Genomic DNA, 15,451 nt, shown 5'->3' on the forward strand with positions numbered 1-15,451 from the left:
CTCTTGGAGACATTCTTTGTTCAGCCTGAGTTATAAGATGCAGGACACGGCGCTGTGTAAGCACTACACAGCACGCTTCCAACCTCTACGGAGGAGGTTCTGCAAGGAAATTTTTGGTTTGCAAAGTCATTTGAAATAAGTACGACAATCTAAGCTGTTCTGTCTTCCAGTCCTATCTTGCATCTTCTTTTTTTTTTTCTTTGAAACCATGTCTTGTAAACACGAAATTTATAGCCTGTAATCTGTGTCAGACGACCTCGAGATCCCTCCCCAAAAACTTAAGAGACTGATTCACAGATGTACTGGAACACACAACTCCTATTGCAATCTGGCGCCTTGGTATCGCTGAGGATCCGGGCCACAGTCCAAAAAAACAAAACCGGGAACGGAGGTATTGTCACCCTTGCAGCAGTCAGAGGCTCCAAGGTGACAGAAAAAGCAGAGCATGACTTATAAAGGGCGCTTTGCTTTCCTAGGGGTAGAATTAAATGAAGTACATTAAGATACCTCAGACGTGCCAGCAGGAGGTTACAGAAAGCCCCAGTAAGAATGTAGGAATAGGAACCCGATAAGACTTCCATCATGGCTCTTCTTGGCAGTCAAAAAGCATAGGAACAGAGGCAAAAAGCCTTGTTTTCTTTCAAACTGTATTTCCCTTGGACAACAGAGCCTCATACTTTAGTTCAATCCTCTGTCTGATAAGTATCTGGCATGGCGTTGGGATTTTTTCCCCCAAACTGCAGACCTACATCTTGGTGGATGAGAAGCAAGCGTATATGCAAGTGGGCTGACAGCATTTTAAGAGTGTTAAAAAAATATATAGATAGAAAAAAATAGCACAAGCAGGATTACAGGCAGCATCTTCTGTGGGGAAGAAACGCCAGCAGAAAACACAGGGTATGAGATAAAACACATCCATCATGGAAAAGGCGCTATGAAAGAGCAAGGAAAGGGAAAAGAAAGTAGGACAAAACATATTAAATAGACTGAGAAACAGATGATTTTTTTTTTTTATCTACTATAGGGAAGAAAGGACCGATGTGAAGGAAAAATTGTGACATATTGAGTTAAGATGTAATATACTTTACCCTGGCTTTTTTAAGGAAACGAGTCTCACGCAGGAAGCGTTGGTGAGGGCTAGGGGCTCCCATGTGCTCCACAGAGCCTGGAAGCCGGCTGGCTGAATTCCATCAAGTTTGACAGAAGGGGAGAGATCTCAAAGATAATTGCCTAAGAAAACTGGAAGTTTGTGAAATTGAGATGCGCCGAGCGTTCCCACTGAAGGCAAGGCTGCAGCGAGACCTTCCTAGATGCTGGGTGATTCACAAAAGCACGAGCCCATAAATGTTTCAAAGAGGGAGGGGGGGGAATCCATTAAGGCTTACAGTCATCTATCAGATTTAAAAAAAAGAAAAAAAAAAAAAAAGGTAAAGATGTTTTTTCTGTTGCTCAAGGAAATATTTTTAAATACTTATTCCTGTTTTACCTAGGGGAGAAAGGAAGGCTTGGTGGCACTTGGTAGGTCCACCACGGCGCGTAGAGACAAGCAAGTGCCAAAGAGCCCTTTTTAGCTGGAAGAACGTAACAGAAAGCAGGACGTTTTCATTTTATTTTGGATTAAACTGAAAGAAAGGAGGCAAAGCGAGGAGAAACAGAAGGGGGAGAGCTGGGATGCAAGCGAAGGCAGGTACCCCGAGTCCTCCCACCTGCTGTTGCGGGCTGGCTTCGTTCAGAGCATCCTCGCCCGGCACATTTGCGGGAGGCAGCGTTAATTAATCACGGAGAGGACTTTTTTTAACAGGCTGCGTGTGCCGCCGCCGGGCTGTGAGGTGCGGAGCGAGCCCCCCCTGAGCCCACAGGAGCCCATTCGCCAGCCGCCAAGCGCTCAGGCGTTATCAGAAGGCGAAGAGAGGCGCAATCGCCGCTTTATTTTACCGCTTTACCCCGATAAGCCCCGCTCTCGGCGGCTCCACGCGTGTCCCCCCGGCCGCGCAGCCCCCAGCCCCAGCCCCGCGGCTGCCGGGGACCCCCCCACGGGCAGCCCGAGGCGCTCCCCGCAGGCTGCAGGGCGACCGAGCCGCCCCCTGCCCACCCTTTGGGGCACAAAGGCTGAGCCGCGGGCGCCCCCGGCCCCCCGGAGCCCTCACACAAAGGGCGAGGCGAGGCGAGGCGAGGCGGCGCCCCCCTGCTCCCGCCGCCCCTCCGCCCGCCACTGACGGCGCTTACCGGCTCGCGCCCCTCCCGCAGCCGTTGGGGCTTCAAACGGCCGCCGCCGCCGCCGCCGCCATTCCCCGCGCGCGCGGAGCCCGGGCGCACGCCGAGGGGCGGGGGCGCGGAGGCTGCACAATGGGCGCGGGCACCGGGTGCGGGAGGGCGGGGGGGGAGGGGCCAGAGCCGGGGGGCGGAGCCGCTCGCACGGACACCCCCGCTCCACTCCCCCCCCCCCCCCGCGGGGGGCAGGTGGTACGGTCCGGCCCCTTCTCTCTCTCTCTCTCTCTCTCTATGCCCCTCCCACCACAGGGAGGCGGGGCCCGCTATTGTGACGTAACGAAGCCGGCTCGCTGGCGGCCAATCGCAAGGAAGGGGCGCCGCGGGGCATGCTGGGGTTTGTAGTCCCGCGCGGCGGTCCTGGAAGGTTAAACGCCACCAACGACAGAAGGAGGCGAAGCCCGCCTCGAGCGCCCGTAGAACCCACCAGGCCCCACGCTTTATTCCTTAAAATGTATTCAGGGATTTAATCAGCTGCCCCCAGCCGCGCAGCCCCGCCCCGCTCACCCCGCGAGGAGAGCCCCACGGCGAGAGCCTCGCGGCTGCCAGGACCTGCCCGTCCCGTCAACCCCCGCGCCAAGATGTCGGCGGCTATCGCCGCGCTCGCCTCCTACGGCGGCTCCGACTCGGAGCCGGACTCGGAGCCCGAACCCGAGGCCGACCCCCGGCCCGCCGCCGTGCTGGCCAGCCGCGACGCCGTGCTGCACCTCCGCCCGCCGCCCGCCGCGCCCCCGGCGCTGCCCGTCGACTCGGCCCCGGAAGTGGCCGTGAAGGTACGGGGCGGACGGGACCCCGGGGGGGGGGGGAGCGGTTGGTTCGGCTGCGTTCGGCTCCGCTCGGGGCCGTTCGGCTCCGTTCGGGTCCACTCGGCCGCGTTCGGTTCGGCTCGGCTGGGCTCGGGTCTGTTCGGGTCCGTCCGGCTCGGCTCGGCTGGGCTCGGGTCTGTTCGGGTCCGTCCGGCTCGGCTCGGCTGGGCTCGGGTCTGTTCGGGTCCGTCCGGCTCGGCTCGGGTGGGCTCGGGTCCGTTCGGGTCTGTTCGGCTCCACTCGGGGCCGTTCGGGTCTTGGCGCCCAGGGGGCTCGTTGCGCTGAGGCGAGGCGGTGGCGGCCGCCCCGTGTCCCTGTGAGGGCTCGGGGGCGCCGAGCTCTGGCAAAGAGGGACCAAGAAACCTCCCCCTATGTTGTCCTCTTCTAGTTTATGAGTTGTTGCTATTAATCACGCATGCCCCTGCACGTTATGTTGTACACTCACACGACATAAGCACCGCTGCCCTCTTTGAAGCCTGCACATATCTTACTGACTCGCCCAGCTCACCCAGGACTGCTTCTACCACAAGTATTTTGTTAACCAAAACATAAAACTATCAACCAGTCTTGTAGACAGCCTGCTTTCAACACCTTCTGTCTAAAACTGATAGCAGCCCACCAGCCAGCAGGCGAAGCTTGCCAGTCACCCCCTCGTGATTTCACTCTAATTCTTTAGGATTAGAGAGCCCTTACTGAACAAACATAAGATAAATGTTCAAATCACAATCGTTCTGTACGTACAGTTTTAGAAAAAACAATGATTTGAGTGAGGAGAAAGTCACAGTTCATTAGTATCACTTGTGCAAGTGCTGTTTTGACGCGAGTGAGGATCCTGTACTCTTAAGTGCAGGGATGTGTCACACACAAGGGACCAGAAATGTGTAAGAAAATATGGTGATAAGAGGGGAGGCTAGACAGGTTAGGCATATAATATGAACAACAGCCACACAACGGTGTGTTTCTGGCAATTGATAATGTAAGTTTTATTTATATGGTGATCCACTCACTGATTGTAAGCGCTGTACCTGTTGCTGGCGAAGAGTTTTATCTTAACTTGCACAGACTTTGGATTTGAGTGTACTTCAAAGAGGGACATGTTACTTGCTCTCTTTATTAGCAGGGCATAATTCTTAGCTCATTCAGCCACAGCATTTTCTGGTGTTGTTTTTTTTTTTTTTAGTTGGGCACCACAGTGTAAGAAGGACATGAAACTATGAGATAGTGTCCAAAGACTATCTGTAAGAGCATCTTGCCACAGGATGGGGAGCTCCCAGACAATTATGTTGGCTCTGGTGGGCTGTAAACCTCTGTCTGCTTTCTGCCAGCATTGTGAACTTGAGGCACTAGGAGAGAATCAGCCACCAGGACCTCATCCCCAGCATGGTATCCATCCGTCTGTAATGTGGGGCTGGTCAGGCTCTTTGTGTCTTATGTTTTTAAAGCAATCAGTTCTGTGAACTGAGCATCTTAAAAAAGTTACAGTTAACACAATGAGGGAAAACACAGAATATGTTTAACTGATGGCCACTTGGCTATCTAGAACCCATTTGGACTGGATTAGGTATCCAGAAACTGGCTAAGAAAGGCATCTGTTGTTTTTTCTATGGATAGTGAATTAGAAGAATTATTAGAAGAATATAATGTGAAACAGTCAAATACAGAGGCTCATTTCCTTGGTGTTTACCACCAGTGTGTTATGAATGTTTGTTCAGCGTCTGGCTTTGATTTGAATGTAGAGTTCAGCTTGCAATTCAAGACCTATAGCAGTTCCCTTTTTTCTCTCTAAGTCCCTTATTTTAGTTTTCTCTCTAAGTTCTGTTTTGCTAGACTTTGCCAAAACCAATTATAATTTTTTCATACAGCTTCTACTGATACAAAAAAAAAAAAATCACCTTAAGGTTGCTCACAAACCTGTGAATTAAAAATGCTGAAGGAAATTTAGGAAATGGAACATACTGTGAAGAAAGCAGATTCGCATGAAATATTGCAGCTACAACTGTTGGTTTGGGAGAGGATATTTATTCTTCGTCTGCTCAGGGTGAGACTTGGATGGGAGCAGATGGTCCCTTATTCATCTGCAGCGTCTCATTCACTGTTTTTGAGAAGAGGATAATCAACTGGACTGGGCTAGTACAGAAACTGGAAATTGTGTATTTAATGTGGGAAGGGGTTGGAAGTCTCAAATTTATTTTTTCTATTGGAACTCGTTTACCTTTGGCAGTGCGTAGGTGTCCAGAAAAATATTACTTCAGGGATTAAGAATAGACTTCAGTCAGATTTCTTAATGTTCTTTAAAAGCTAATTCTTGCTCATCTGTGGAGAGGAAAGGTACAAAGTCATTGTGAGACCATTAGGAAGCAATAATGAACATTGGTGACTTCTGGGATGAGTTGTTGAGAATGTCTTGGCTTCTTTTTAATTTGGTTTCTTTTCTGCTTTCTGTTGACACAAAATAGCTCATAGATGTTTAGAACTTGTCATCACGCAAGATGATGGATTTTTGTCCTAGTTCATTAGAATACCATTAAACATATACTTCTCTTGTCAGTTTATTTTTATTCTTCTCATAGAACCACGGCATGGTTGGGGTTGGAAGGGACCTTAAAGCTCACCTAATTCCACTCCCCTGCCATGGGCAGGGACACCTCCCGCCAGCCCAGGCTGCCCCAAGCCCCATCCAGCCTGGCCTTGAGCACCTCCAGGGCTGGGGCATCCACAGCTCCTCTGGGCAGCCTGTGCCAGGGCCCCACCACCTTCTGAAGTCAGTGGGATGGACATTTACTGGTAGAGTACATGAAAGGGTAGAAGGACTAAAAGCTGGTAAGGACCAAACATCACTGCTGGTGCATCACGGTAAATGCCACTCATTTCTTGGTAATAAATCTGAAAAATCTATAGAGTAAGAGAGTATTGTTTTTTGACAGCCCAAGCGATTTATGCAAGAATGTGTAAGTGACAAACTGCTGAAGCCTTCACAGCTCGTGGGATGCGGTCTTAATTTAGTGCATTTTTCTAATGGATAATTAAAACTAATTAAATCTTATGCAAAGCCAGCTGTATGTTTTAGCTATTTGGCTAATTAGCAATGAATTTACTTGGGGAAAAGGGAACATTTTAAGTTTATTATTTAAAATGTCCATGGAAAAAAAAAAAGCATACAGATACCTTGCAACTCCGTGCTTGCATGATGTGAAACTGAAAAGCTATGACCTTTGCTTTGTGCCGTTAAACCTCACGTTTGGACAAACAGTTAAAATTTCAAGTGTCAAATTGTGCTTCGAAATACATCAACAACCCTCATTAAACTTGAAGGCAGCCACATGCTAGCACAATGGGTGTTTGGCTGAAATTTAAAAAATATTGTGGATTAAAAGGATTGTGAGTTGTGCTAACGTAGGCATCGCTATTACCCTCTTAAGAAGGAACAAAATTATCTGCGCCCATACTGTAGTTTGTTGCTTTTGTTTAGGGTTTTTCTTTAATGTGTGTTTCAGGGATTGGACCTGTGTCTAAGTCAAGGATGTTTTTGTCTTGTCTTTCAAACGTATCAAAGAAAACTTCCAGTAGGCTTTTTCTAGAAAAAAAAATATTTCTATTTTTATTGAAATGTCTTACATTCTACAAATCAAGTGCTTTTCATAAATTGTAATGTTTTTGTTTTATGGCATTCAGGTAGGGTTCTTCTGAAGAAGAAAAGGACTGTGGTGCATGTGAAGAATCCATAAAAAGCAGAGCTGATCTGGTTTACTGTATTAATAGTCTAAAATCCCTTTTGTTTCCTGTGCTCTTGCCTCTGCTGACTTTTAACTGGCCAGAGGGACTTTACGGCAGGGCTGAAGGAGGACACCTTGGCAGCAGCCAGACCTTCTGCGATCCCTGGGGAGTTGCAGTGCAGTGCTTGGCTTTTCTGTGCCTCGAGGTAGATTCCTTGGGAAACACTAGTACGCCACGGGTACAGCCCCAAGTGCCCTTCCTCTGTGACAGCATGTGCTACAGTGCTGTAGGATGAAGCACAGCAGAGAGGAGGTAAAAGGAGAGCAGTTAAGGATGAAATAATTTTGTATATACCTAACCAAATAACATCTGAACTGTATATCATCAACCTGATATTCCAAGTAAGCAGATGATCACATTATTGGAGAGGAAGAGAGAACGATACCCCAGGTGCTTCACTGATAAAATGTCATCTGTTCCTTTTTTTCCTTGCATCAGGGGTGATACCTCTGTCATTCTGCACAGACACGCGTTTATCCTGTATTTACCAAACCTCAGTGGATCAACAAAGCACAGTGTCAGTGCTTTACTGTCCTTCTTTCTGTTTAATTATATAATCTTAATCTTTTAGACTAAATTAAATTGTTCGATTTTTTTATTTACAGGTCATATTTTCTTAGATCATTCTTGATTTTCTCTTTTGGACCCTTTTCAGTAGCTTGTACGTGTTGCCCTATGATGCTATGGTATGCAGCTCAACTCTTGTTACCAGTGCTGAGGAAAGCAGAGAGAGAACAGGGAGAGCTGAAGTTTGCAGCTCCGTTGTGTTGTACTCCAATAAAGCCATATTCAGTAAAACACTACTTTCTAAAGCCTTAATTCTTCTTTTTTTCAGGCTATATGGGTTTAACACCTTTAATAATCCTGCAGCATGCCATAAAGCCCTTATTTGTACCATCTCCAAGCTGCGGCAAACAGAAGCTGCCTCTGCCAGTCTTACTGGCTTTCTCCACGGGAACACTGCATCTGTTTAAATTGGCAACTTTCTGACCCCGTGTTTATGATTTCTGAGCAGGAAGCCACCTGAAGTAATACCCAGGCCATCGTTAAAATCACAGATCCTTCCTCTTTCAGCTAGCTCCTGCTAGCCTCCCATCCCACAGAGCCACTTGAGTCGCACTTAAGGCATCAGCTGCGTGATGAATTGCTCATCTTAAGCTTTTAGATGAATCAAGATATATCCTGTGAGACCAAAGTTGGGGGGGGGGAAACCCTACAGCAGAGGGACGTGGTCCCTTAGATTACCTTATCTCTGCCTGGCTGCTCCTGTAATCTCCTCCCTGTTGACGGCAGCGATGGCAGTGGCTGGGCTGCCTGCTAAAATAATTGATGCACCGTGAGTGTGAAGCTCTCTAGTTGAACTTAAAACCCTGCTAATACAGCAGTCTTATTACCAAAAAATTGATGGGGTTGCTTTTTTAAAAAATAAACACATTTTTTAGAGCGATTTTAACCAAATGTAATCAGGTGACGATTACAGAACGTGTCACTTTGCTCTTTCAAGATGCTGTCATTCTCTGATAACCAAGAGACTGCTAAAATGGGATCTGCTGCCATTTCTCTTCCTTCTGTGAGTTGCAGATGCTTTGGGGATCCCATTGTAGATGAACGCTGATAAAATATTAATGCCAGGTACCTTTCAGTACGATTGTTAGGAGTGTTATCAATATGCAAACAAGTTATAAATCCCTTTCAGATGTCTTTATTCTAGAAGAAAGCTTCAGGAAGCAGTGCTGGTAGAAGTACCCCAAAATAACGTTCTCCTTTGTGGAACTGAGCTTCCACTTTGTGGAACATCAATTTAGGCTCAGAGTAAATGAATCTTTGTAGAGCCCTTCAAAACCAGCTCTTTGGGAGCACTGCCACCTCATCAGAGTTTTTCTTTCCCGTCTTGTCTGTCTTCCACTTTGGCTGCATGTGCCCTTCTGAGTTTTTCCCTTTGAGTTGTCTGAGAAGTTATGCTGTATTTTCAGCCCCTCTTTCTTGTTCCTTCATCTATCAAGTTAAATTTTTCTCATGACAAGCTTGGGAACGTGCTTTAAAACTGAAGCTGAATTGCATTCATCCCTTTTGGTAAGAACTTGGAGGTGAGGGGTCACTGGATTCTCTGAAGCTCATTGTTATACGTATGTTTGCTCAGAAGTCTACTGTTTCCAACTGTCTTTCAAAGCAGTTACTTGTGACTTCTGCCTTCTACTGTCTACCTTTTTGTAGAAATTTAGCTTTCCCACTTTGATATTGAATTGAAGACTGCTTTAGTTGACTCTTCTTTAGAAGATCTGGTTTTCAGGCATCTTGGGGAGGAAAAAAAAACTTCTAATCTTGCTATTGTTTTTAGAGTGTGTACATGAAATCTTTTAATAACAGTACACATGCAAAATACCACGTGCATTTTAGACTGCATTTCTTCTTTAAAGCATTATTTTTGCATTTTCCTCCAGTGCTTTTCTCTTTTCTTTTTTTTCTTTTCATCGTGCTACAAGTGTCAACCTGAAATCCAGCATTGATTTGGTCAAAATGGGGTAATGTCATATATTTAAAAGTCTGGACATGAAAAATGGTGTTTTAATCTGTCTGTTTTATTTCAGGAAGATGTGGAAACAGGAGTCCACCTCGATCCTGCTATCAAGGAAGTCCAGTACAATCCCACTTACGATACCATGTTTGCACCCGAGGTAAGAAACAATATCGGTATTTAGAGCAGAAACCTACTTGGTTTAGGGCAGAGGTTCTGTAAATCTCACCTAGAAGTCAAATAAGACGTACCTCACAAGCATTTAGATGCTTGCTATATTTAAGAATCTAATTTGGGAAAACTGGAAAAAAAAAGATTATATACAGGTACGTAGGTGGCACATTTAATACTTGAATTTTAATATTCTGCATAAAACTTCTGAGAATAATCTTACAGTGGTGATCAGAATCAGAGCTATAAAATTAAAAATGAGGCTTGGAAAATAGCATTATAAGTAAAACAAACAGTTTTAAAGTGGTCTCTTACTATTTTCACATCTTTTCCTATCTCTTCATCAAGCTACTTAGCAAAATAAATTGTTGGAAGTCTTGTAGATGTATTGTTTTTAATTAAAATCCAAGCACTTTCAGTATAACTATTCACATCAGCATTTTGTTGATTTTTTTTTTTTAACTTAAGCTATTCTAAGGTGTATAGTGAAAAACCATATTAGGCGCAAATTGGACTGGATGGTGCAATGTGAGCCACTTTCTATTTTATAACCAACAGGCTATCTGAAATATAAAAATAGCTGTCAAGCATTTATATTTTTTTCACTATTTAACTTCTTTGTACAGATTGTATGTTGTAAAATCAGGAGTTGGCATTCCAGGTAGATAAAAGCTGATCAGTTCCTTGAATTACTCATACTAAGATGGCCCTACATCAATCTGAAATCCCTGCATCAGTTGTGCTTTGTGTTTACAAAACAGTTTTGCGGAAATACATAAACTGGTATTTACTGCTATTACTCTGTATGTTGTATGTGTTTGTAATCACTATTCAAATACTTCTTCTTGTCCATGGTATGTTCAGGAAGCCTTTGGCATTTGTCATTTTGCAAAAAGAAAAGCAAGGCAGGGCTTCCTAAGTGTTTCTTCTGGAATAATGCAGCAAGTCCCTAGTTGCTTTTTAGATGCATGAAAGTGGTGTTGGCAGTGTAATTTCCATATTAACTACAAGAGTTTTATAAGACTTGCTATCTCCCACTTCTAAGGGACAATACGCTGTGATTTTGTCTTCTGAACATGCTTGTACTGATCACATACTGAATAGAAGTCTTTTCTGTCAAACAGTTGATATTGATTTGTCTTCTGTACCAGTAATACAGGCTAGAAAGTTCAATCATGAAATGAGCTGTTCAGAGCAACTGTGTTAGTGATCACTGTGTGAAATAACAGACTAAGATGCTTATTCAGTAGTTGGAGAGAAACAGAAAGCTGAAGTGACTTTGTGTTACCATTTTTGAAAGACAAACCATTCTTTTCCTGTTTTGTTTGTTTGTTTTCCCAAAAGTACACACACATAAGTAAGAAATAAGTAATTCTGATCTACCTTCTTTAACATTTTTTATGTAGTTTGGACCAGAAAACCCATTTAGGACTCAGCAGATGGCTGCACCTAGAAATATGCTTTCTGGATATGCAGAACCAGCTCACATCAATGATTTCATGTTTGAGCAACAAAGAAGAACGTTTGTAACCTATGGTAAGTCCTTAACAGTGGAATCTGTATGGGGAAAAGTCTTTGAATGAGAACCCATACAGCTGTAGATCGTAGTATTTATTTGGGTAATCTCATTTTGAAGCTGTAATCAAGTGTGTGACCTACCAAAATGCTTTTAATTAATTCTTCCATTAGCTGCATGGGTGTGGAAAACACAAATCAAAATTTCACGCTCTTAATGTAACAAATAACTGAGTATCTTTTATGCAAATAGGTTATTTCATGTGATTCTAACTAAAGGTTCATGAATGTGGAATGTTAGGATACAGAACATAAGTAAAATGCAGATATTAAGAAATGGATGTCTGGTTGTGTAGCATAATTTTAAGTTACTGGACTGCAAGTTTGATGTTAGAATTGAAAGGTGGTGCAGGTAGGAACCTGGACAGGCGGTTTTGGTCTTGGTCACTGATATTATATGTTGTGCTGTGTGGATTGTGCATTTTGTAACTGTGTTAAGTACGTATTGGAAAAAAGTGTCTGTGGGCATATAGTGTTTAGTTTTCTGGATTTTTTTTTTTTTGTAAAATTTAGTTTGGGGGAGGATAGAACTTGTAAGTCTACTCCTGCTGTTGATTTATATTATCAGTACATAGCAACTACTCTAAAAGCTTTACTACAAGAGAGTTTTAAAAATATATTTTTACACTGGTAATGCTGGCAGCTGTGCAACTATCATGTTCAGCTTTCTAGAAATGTTCAGTAGATAATGATCTGAGTACAGCAAAAACAGCTACAAAAAGGCTGAGATAGGCAGTTTAAACTGCAAGAGCTGGCACTGAGAAGCTCAAGTACAAGCTAGAAGGTGCAGTAAATGAGCACTAGAAGGTCTATTGTGAGCTGTTTAACAACAGTCCTTGTTTAAGTTGTCAAAAAGTTGTCTATTTAAAACATCAATATTCTCTTTTCCATTTGGACGGAGGTCACGACTATCTTCTTGAGAAAGAGCAGCAAGTATGAAACCACAAGTGTAATTGCTAGGCATAAATCTGATTCTCCTGTGTTTTTAATGACAAAGCCTTTGTATATTGGAAGAACAGAAAGTAAACTTGGTAGTTGAAAGCTGCAGATCTTAAGAGCTCCGGCCCTTGCTAGGCTGCTTGACAGCACTGTGCTAAGGCAGGAGGTCTCAAATCTGCAGTGGCTCGCATGTAGATGACCAGTGACTAATTGAGGGACAAGTGTGATACAAGAGAAAGGATGGTAAATGAGATCACATGTCCCAAACAGGTCAATGATGCAGTCTTGTAGTATGGGAATTTATTCTTAACTTCTTTTGGCATTATGTTAAGGTAGGGTTTTTTCCTTTTTTCCTTTTTTTTAATGGTGGTTTTATGTATCATCTTGAAAGTTAATATGTATTCAGTGAGGAAACCTATATATTAATTACAAACAAAACCAAAATGTCTTTTGGCAGTCTTTGCCATGTATTTCTCTTGCAGTAAATATTCTCTGTCAAAGTGCTTTTCCTTCCTGATGCTTGGCTAGGTCAGAGCATCTGTGCTGTAGTTGAAAAAGGGCTGGAATGTTCCCCAGTCCTCTTAGATGAGAGGGCAGCAGTGGATACATAATGAGGAGCAGGAGAAAGGGACAAACAAACAGTAACATGCCTGAATATTTTTCTAATATGCCATCTTTCAGCTGGGCCAATGTCTCTGTATTTACTGATTTTTTTTCTCAGTGAATTTGTTTTGGCTTTGATTTTCGACAGATTGATCCATTTGCTTCTTGAACAGGTATATGTACATGGGTTCTGTATACGTGGTAACCTCCTGCAGGCAGGTCTGCAGCTCACCAGCACCTTGTGTGATGAAGTAGCTCTGTTTGGCTCAGACCCGTGAAATTTAACAGCCTTCTAGTTTGACTTGGTATCTCCTGATCTCTCATGTTGGAAAACACATCAGTCATTTCCTTTACTCACCATTTTGTTGGCATTCCTTACATTAAAGATCTCAGCCATAACTTTGTTTCTGTTTTGTTTTGTTTTGTTTTTCCATCTGAGATCTTGGTCAGTCTTCTTGTTTGTCTGCTGCAGCTTTTCCATGCTTATGGCCGTGCTTGTTCCTCTTGTTTTTCTGTGTTAGTTCCACTCTATCGTTACATATATACAAGATGAAGAGCAAGGCTATATACAGCATTAAACATGTAATCTCACCATGGATTTGTTCTCTGGCTTAATAAAGTGGGAGTTGTTTTTTTTTCCCTTCAGTTTCTATGAAGTAACATTGGATTTTTCATTACAACTTTGAATAACTTCATACGAGCCATTTGTTCCCTTGTAACCAGATTGTTTGTCACTACGTTGAACAGCATGGGCCTGAGCATGGATCTGCCAGTGACTTTCCTGCACTGTGGAAACCAACCATTTATTCCTGTTTTAATATTTTTGTAATCAATTCACCTTGTAAAGCTGTGGGCTTTCTGAAAATGTCCTTGAGGTACCCTGTAATCAATCTAACTGTGTTTAATAAAGGGTATCCAACATCAACCAATTTTCTTTCATTCTCGTGATTGTCACCTCACAAATACTCTGGAGTTTTCGTCGCTCTACTTTATCTGTACAGAAAGCTGCGTGTTCTGTTCTGCTGCAGTATTTAACACCCAAGTGCCTGCTGATCATTCTCTCTATTTTAGTTTCTACTGCCTGAAACTTCCACCCTTACAAATACCTGACTGACTGACCTGTAGTGTCCCAGCTCCTCTCTAAAGCATCTTTTAAAAATAGATTTTTGTATTTGATATGTTCCCTTTGTCATATAGAGTCAATACTGGGTGAGAGATTTTATGCTGTGATTTGGCTTCAGATCACTTGGGTGAGCACCATCTGCTCCTGGTGATTTGTTACCACTCATCTGTCTCTAGTCTCCTGATATGCTGCTTTGAGGTAGATGCTTTGTCATGTTGCCCATAAAGAAAGGTTCTAGCACAACAGCATCCTCAAGCTCTCCATAATGACCATGTATTAAAAAAGAGGGGAAAAAAAAGCCTCACCATTTTCTTGTAATACTCTTTTTTTTTTTTTTCATTCCTTGATCATCTGTTGGCCTACACACTGTCTGATGTGCTTTCTGCTCCTGCCGTTTTTGACAAAGTGTGATGTGTTAGGTTTTTATGCCTTATGTGATTTGTTTCTCACTTAGGTGTGGGAGAGGCTACTCTACTGTAGTTTTTACTTCTGTTCTGCTAGAGGTTGGTTCTTTGCATTTTACACGTTTAGATGCAACTCGTTGAAGAATATTTTCTCATTTCTAATTGTTTCTCTTTACATAATGTTCAGCTGTGTTCACTTCCTTCTGGTCTCTTTTATGTCTTTTAATAGCTGGCAGGCATTAGTTTTTTTTCTCCAACATGCTGTCTTTGAAATATCCCTGCATTTAGAAAAGGCTTTACTGTTTGGTGCTTACTTTCTGTTCCTTTTAAAAATCTTTTCTGTTTTGTATAACCTTCCTGGTTTGAGATTAAGATCATTGTAGTAAATCTCTTTATGGCTGTCTTCGCTTCCTCAAGAATGTTAATTTATTCTGTTATGGTCACAGTTAAGATGTATATCCACTTAAAGGATACACATCTTAAAATTTTCCTTAAGGGAAAAATCCCTTAAAATCAAGGTTCCAGCATTGCTCAGTTAGCTTTTTTCCTTGTGAATTTCTCACATGACTGCTTCATGGAATAGGTACATTTTATAAAAAATGCTGTTTTCAGCCTATCTCGACATGACATTTGCATCATCTGCTCCAAGGAGGTGGCTCGAGTATCTCATTATGACTTATGCTTCTTTTCCTAGCAGCTTTGTTACCACCTCATGGTTATCGCCTCTTCTGGCTGAGCAGTCAGTAATGGAGTCCTGGTAACTCTACATGCTGCTACTTAAACCTGGAAGTTCAATCCAAAGGATTCTCTACTGCCTGTTAACACTATTAAAAATTGCTGATCTAATTTGCTTTTAAGCTTTCTTTAACACACCAATGGGGAAAAAACATGCCATGACCACCTTATTTTTACATGGTACAGTGCTTTCTGTCCAATTAGGGTAGTATTGTCCTACCAATTTTGTTAGCTTCTGAATTTAAAACAAGACGGTCAAATTTCAGCATGCATTATTTCACTGTGCATGTAGGACAAGAGGAAATGGCCTCGAGTTGCACCAGGGGAGGTTGGATTTCTTCACTGAAAGCTTTGCGAGGCATTGGAACGGGCTGCCCAGGGAAGGGGCTGAGTCACCATCCCTGGAGGTGTTGAAAAGACATCACAGAACTGAAGGGGTTGGAAGAGACCTTGAAAGATCATCGGGCCCAACATGTAGATGTCGTGCTTAGGGACATGGTTTAGTGGTAGGCTTGGCAGTGCTAGGTTAACAGTTGGA

At 43.4% G+C, this 15,451-nt stretch overlaps 2 protein-coding genes across 2 annotated transcripts in view; one reads left to right on the plus strand and one right to left on the minus strand.

Moving 5' to 3' along the window:
• Positions 1–2,304, minus strand: part of WASF1 (WASP family member 1) — an 82,932-nt gene extending 80,628 nt beyond the window's left edge. Inside the window, exon 1 of the mRNA XM_032185697.1 lies at positions 2,227–2,304. The gene's annotated coding sequence lies outside the window, so the exon portion shown is untranslated. The remainder of the gene's footprint in view (positions 1–2,226) is intronic.
• Positions 2,305–2,836: 532 nt separating this feature from the next.
• CDC40 (cell division cycle 40) overlaps positions 2,837–15,451 on the plus strand; it is a 35,788-nt gene continuing 23,173 nt past the window's right edge. Inside the window, exons 1-3 of the mRNA XM_032183999.1 lie at positions 2,837–3,041; positions 9,437–9,523; positions 10,941–11,070. Coding sequence (XP_032039890.1) covers positions 2,850–3,041; positions 9,437–9,523; positions 10,941–11,070 — 409 coding nt within the window. The 5' untranslated portion in view covers positions 2,837–2,849. The remainder of the gene's footprint in view (positions 3,042–9,436; positions 9,524–10,940; positions 11,071–15,451) is intronic.

The sequence above is a fragment of the Aythya fuligula genome, chromosome 3 (genome assembly GCF_009819795.1).
Source record: "Aythya fuligula isolate bAytFul2 chromosome 3, bAytFul2.pri, whole genome shotgun sequence".
NCBI classification, from domain to species: domain Eukaryota; kingdom Metazoa; phylum Chordata; class Aves; order Anseriformes; family Anatidae; genus Aythya; species Aythya fuligula.